At 58.0% G+C, this 5,639-nt stretch overlaps 1 protein-coding gene across 1 annotated transcript in view; it reads right to left on the bottom strand.

Annotated features, from left to right (window-relative positions):
• Positions 1-1,887: 1,887 nt before the first annotated feature.
• Positions 1,888-5,639, bottom strand: part of TLE5 (TLE family member 5, transcriptional modulator) — a 10,524-nt gene continuing 6,772 nt past the window's right edge. The window contains exons 4-6 of the mRNA XM_017507452.2: positions 5,081-5,143; positions 3,091-3,165; positions 1,888-3,014 (exon numbers count right to left, since the gene is read on the bottom strand). Of these exons, the coding sequence (XP_017362941.1) occupies positions 2,793-3,014; positions 3,091-3,165; positions 5,081-5,143 (360 nt within the window). The 3' untranslated portion in view covers positions 1,888-2,792. The remainder of the gene's footprint in view (positions 3,015-3,090; positions 3,166-5,080; positions 5,144-5,639) is intronic.

Here is a 5,639-nt window from a genome sequence, read left to right as displayed (position 1 = left end):
CATGTTGGCCAGGCTGGTCTTGAACTCCTGACCTCAAATGATCCACCTACCTTGGCCTCCCAAAGTGCTGGGATTATAGGCTTGAGCCACCGAGCCCAGGAAATGGCCATCTTCTATTTACTGGGTGGGCAGCAAGAGGTTCCCTTGACCCAAGTCCCAGAGCAGCCAGGGGCTGAGGCCAAGACAGGAAAACTGGGGGCAGTCCCCTCTCCCAGCTTTCCCAGGGCTGGTCCAGCTTGGGTGAGGCAGTGCGCGTGGGGGGCTTCCGGCTGTGCCTTGGAGGATCGAGGCTCAGCTGCGGGGGAGTCGGTGTTCTCCATGAGCATACTGGCCAGGCACGGCGGCTCACGGCTGTAATCCCAGCACTTGTGGAGGCCAAGGCGGGAGGACTGCTTGAACCCAGGGGCTTGAGACCTGGGTATCATGGTGAAACCACATTTCTACAAACAAAGAAACAAAATATATATATATATACACACACACAAAGTAGGTGGGTAAGGTGGCGCACGCCCACCATTCCAGCTCAGGAGGCTGAGCCTAAGGTGGGAAGATCGCTTTAGCTCAGAGAAGTTGAGGCCGCAGTGAGTTATGATCACTCCACTGCACTCCAGCCTGGGCGACAGAGTGAGACCCTCTCTCAAAGAAAAAGCAAAAAACCAAAAAGAAGCGTATCTGTATGGGCACTGGGGCCTCCTCTTTCTCCAAGGGAAAAGACCGTCATTTAGGTCCTCAGGTCTCGGGTGCAGAAGTCAGCTCTGCCATTTAGTCGTTATTTTTTAAAAAAAAATAATTTTTGGCCGGGTGCGGAGGCTCACGCCTGCAACCCTAGCACTTTGGGAGGCTGAGGTGGGTGGATCACCTGAGGTCAGGAGTTCAAGACCAGCCTGGCCATCATGGAGAAACTCCATCTTAAATAAATAAATAAATAAATAAATAAATAAATAAATAATTTTTTTAAAGAGATAGGATCCTGCTATGTTGCCCAGGTTGGCCTTGTACTCCCGGCTTCAAGCAATCCTCCCACCTCAGCCTCCCCGCCTTCTAGCTTAGGGATCCCTTAGCCTCCTCGGGGCTCCTTGACCACCTATCTATAAACATCAAGCACCTGGGTCATGCTGTGTGACCTGAAGTCTCCAGCTTACCCTCTCTGGACTTGGCATCTAAGCAGGGTAGGCCAGATGCAGAAGTATGACCCACCTAGGAACTCTTTTTTGAGACAAGGGTCTCAATCTGTCACCCAGGCTGGAGTGTAGTGGCACAATCTCGGCTCACTGCAACCTCCGTCTCCTGCGTTCAAGCGATCCTCCTGCCTCAGCCTCCTGAGTAGCTGGGATTACATGAGCGCACCACCGCGCCCAGGTAATTTTTGTATTTTTAGAGATGGGATTTCACCATGTTGACCAGGCTGGTCTCCAACTCCTGACCTCATGACCCTCCTGCTTCAGCCTCCCAAAGTTCCGGGATTACAGGCGTTCAGTCACTGCGCCCAGCCTGCAACTCTGCCTTTTTTATTTGAGACAGGGCCTTGCTCTATCACCCAGGCTGGAGCACAGAGGTGCCATCTTGGCTCACTGCAACCTCCCCTTCCTGAGTTAAAGCAATGCTTGTGCCTCAGGCTCTGCAGTAGCTGGAATCACAGGAGCCCGCCACCAAACCTACTTTTTTATTTTTACTAGAGACGGGGTTTCGCCGTGTTGGCCAGGCTGGTCTTGAACTCCTGGCCTCAAGTGATCCACCTGCCTCGGCCTCCCAAAGTGCTGGGATTACAGGTGTGAGCCACCGTGCCCGGCCTCACCAGGAACTGTTGATGTTCTAGGAGGGTGTCTCATCTGGAAGGAAACCCCCCACCCCGGGGCAGCCCACGACGCAGAGGCAGGAACACAGCACTGAACCTTCTCACATCTTTATTTGAAAGGCACAGCTAAGCCCACCTTGATACGGCACTTCCACTTCTCTGCAGAGATCAAACGACGGAACACATCATAAGCTGACTATATACAGACACAGGTGTGGGTGTTGCTTTTTTTTAAAAAACATTTTGTCTTTTTTTTTTTTTAATATCCCCTTCTTAAGAGACAAGCTAGTATACTGGAAAAAGAAAAAAAAATAATAAAATAAAAACCAAGACAACTTTAGTACCCTCATCTTTATTTGGGAAGGGGAGGGGGAATCCTGGGTTGCTCACCCTCACCCTGCTCCTCCCAGCTCAGCTCACTCCCCCTGTGCCCCCTCTTTTGTGGGTGACGGGAGAGGGCCAGGTGGGCATAGAGGCGTCTGGAACTAGCAGAGGTGGTGGGGGGGGCAGGATGTGGAGGTGGGAGCCTATCTGGGGCCCGGGGTCAGGGGAGACTCGGGGTGCCCAGGACGGGAAGGGGGCGGCTAGCGTTGCGTGCATGCAGTACCAGGGTGAGCGCGCTGTGGCGTGTGCCCCGAGGGGCCCGGGCAGACCGTCAGTGACACGTGTTCAAAACGGGGGAAGTGACGGGGGTGCTGGACTTGGCCAGCACGTGCTCCCTTGGGACCTGGGCTCCCATCTGACCCTCTAGGCCTTAGCTTGCCTCGCGTGTCGGGGCAGGTACCCACCTATCCGGGCTGCAGGGGAGGAGGAGGGAGGCCGGGACCGGGGTGGGAAGAAAGCTAGGGGTGGCCTGCAAGCCGGGCTGGGGCGCCGCCGTACATACTCTGGGAGTCTCGCCAATCCCAGCTCGCCGTGTCGTGTGTTACACATCCCTTTCTCTCAGCGTCTCCGTCTCCCCTCTGTCCCCCCCCACCCTCCGCGTCCCGGCCCCCTGCTAATCCGACTTCTCGCCGTCGTCCTCCTGGTGGGTGTCACCGTCGTGCCCGTTCTTGTCTTCCTTGGAGAGGTGGGCCTGGGACCCCAGCGCAGACAGCGAGAGGAGGCCGGTGCCCGCGCTGACCGCCGGCAGTGAGGGCGGCTGCAGCCCCACGGGCAGTGGGGTGAGGGGCAGGGCCAGGGCCTGCAGCTGGGACAGCTGGTGGGCTTGGAGCTGCTGCTGCAGGGCGTGGGGGGGAGCATTAGCTGCCTGGGGCCCACCTGTCCCCCGCCCCCCGCCCAGGTCCCATACATACTCGGATGATGGAGTTCAGCTCGGGGGCGGTGACCTGCTTAGCCCTCTCGATGGCTCCCAAGACCTGCTGCTGGTGCTGGAAGGGGGGAGGGGGAAGAGGCAGTGATTCCTTCTGATCCTGGCGGGGGGACCCTGAGGCCGGGAAAAGCTCCACTACCAAGCGAGTGGTAATGTCCACTCCTCCCAGTGGCTGTCAGCCCCATCAGAAAGCGCCCTCCCTCTCCGGCTGCTTCCTTCACCAAGCCCGGCTCTTCAGCTGGCCAACGGAGACGAATGGAAAAGTACAGAAAACCATGAAATGCGTTTTTTGCGAAGTACTTAGGAAATGGCCTTTGAGCGAGCCCGGGAGAAACCCTGGATGCCGACCTATGTCATGTGCAAAGACGGGAAAGATGTAAATCTCTGTGCAGTACGCAACCTGCCCAACTGTACAGGGACGTCCATCCTAAGAGCTCTGAGACTGTGCCCTGATGTCGGCCAAGTTGAGCCCTTCTCCTTCCACGGCTGGGGAAGGCCCAGTGAATTCCGGCAGAGGCCGGCCGGGGAATGGGCCCAGGTTCCGGACAATGCCCTCTCCAGCTCTTCCCAAACAGCTGACTCTCTGCGGCCAGCAGATGCTAGAATCTACCAGTCTCTCTTTTTGCCTTGGCTACCAGGAAGCCCCTGTTCTGAAGGGCTCCAAGTGCCCTTTTCTCTAAGGCTTTTTCTTTTTTTTTTTTGAGACAGTCTCGCCCTGTCGCCCAGGCTGGAGTGCAGTGGTGCCATCTCAGCTCACTGCAACCTCCGCCTCCTGGTTTCAGGCGATTCTCCTGCCTCAGCCTCCCGAGTAGCTGGGATTACAGGCACGCGCCACCATGCCCAGCTCATTTTTTGTATTTTTAGTAGAGACGGGGTTTCACCATGTTGACCAGGATGGTCTCGATCTCTTGACCTCGTGATCCACCCGCCTCGGCCTCCCAAAGTGCTGGGATTACAAGCGTGAGCCACCGCGCCCGGCCCATTGGGTCCTTCTAGACTTGTCCTGGGCAAAGTAGGGCACCCAAAAGGTCTGGAGAGACACGTGCAGGGGTTCAAAAGGAAATTACAGGCTTTTGACAGTAAACTTAGCAGGGAACAGGAGATGGGCCTTACGGGGCCCTGGGGAGGGGCACCTCACATCCTGAGCCTCAGGACCCAAGAAAAGAGAAGAGGAGGCTGGGCGCGGAGGCTCACACCTGTAATCCCAGCACTTTGGGAGGCCGAGGCGGGTGGATCACGAGGTCAAGAGGTGGAGACCATCCTGGTCAACACGGTGAAACCCCATCTCTACTAAAAATACAAAAATTAGACCGGGCGTGGTGGCGCACCCCTGTAATCCCAGCACTTTGGGAGGCCAAGGCAGGCGGATCACAAGGTCAAGAGATCGAGACCATCCTGGTCAACATGGTGAAACCCCGTCTCTACTTAAAAAAAAAAAAAAAGGAGCTGGCGTCAGGTTCCTCTGGGTGTGCGTGTGCATGTGTTAATGTGTGCCCAGGATCTCGTGTGCTGCACACACCTGCATGTGTACCGTGCCTGTGTCTGCGCTGTGCGTGTATCTCCCGTGCGCCCACGCCTGTCTGTGTGGCTGTGTCCACGTGTGGCTGCCCGTGCTCCCCCCGCCATCACACCCACTGGTCCTCTGCCCTCTGCCGCCCGCAGGGCCTGGAGGATGTCTCAAGGGGGTGAAAGCAGGAAGATACGAGGGAAACCTTCCCGTGGCAGTTTCGGCCCGTCCACATCCCTACCTATGTCATGACGCGCTCCAGCTGGGAATTCCAGAGCAGGGTGAGGCCCGCCCTCCACACCCCTTTCTCTGGCCTGGGGATTTTTCTGCACAGGCTGGCTCTGGTGTCCAGAGCCAGGGAGGTCCAGAGAGGGGAGGACTGTGCCCTGGGGTGCCCAGCGCACCACCCAAGATGGCTGCAGTGGGGCAGGGGGTGGGCACCCCCTCCAAAGGCCCAGGCTCTCACCTCTTGGGAGAGGTAAGGCAGGACCTGGGCACAAATCCCGTTCAGCCTCTTGACGATCTCCGCCTGGAACACACAGATGAAGCTGGCTTCAGTCCTGGGCAGGTGGCAGGGAGAGGCCAGCCCTAGGAGGCCCACGTGGGGCCCCCGCCCAGCCCTGCCACGTGGGGCTTCTCTCTGAGAGGGGCTGGGTCTGGCCAGGGTGGGATGAGCAAAGCCATGTTCGCTCAGAGGGCAGCCAGGGGCGAGGTGGGCCTCGAGGCCGGCGGTCCCTACCGCCTGGGGTGCCGTGAGGTGCAGGAGGCCACCTACACTGGGGCTAGGCCACTGGGGGTGGGCTGCTCTGGGAGGACCAGCCCCGGGCAGGTAGTAAGGGCAGGCTGGGGCTGCAGGGTTGTGGGGAAGGTCTCCGCCCCTCCCCGCCTGGGAGAAAAAACTTCCAGGGAGGCCTGAAAAAGAAACAGGGTTGGGAGCTTGGGAAGGGCTTAGGAGGTAACTGGATAACAGGGCTGGCTTCGTGCCCAGCGAGGGCCTGCCACTACCTGCCTGGGGGTGCCTAAGT

The sequence above is a fragment of the Cebus imitator genome, unplaced genomic scaffold, assembly GCF_001604975.1.
Source record: "Cebus imitator isolate Cc_AM_T3 unplaced genomic scaffold, Cebus_imitator-1.0 Scaffold375, whole genome shotgun sequence".
Classification (NCBI taxonomy): domain Eukaryota; kingdom Metazoa; phylum Chordata; class Mammalia; order Primates; family Cebidae; genus Cebus; species Cebus imitator.
This window is presented reverse-complemented; position numbering and strand designations above follow the sequence as displayed.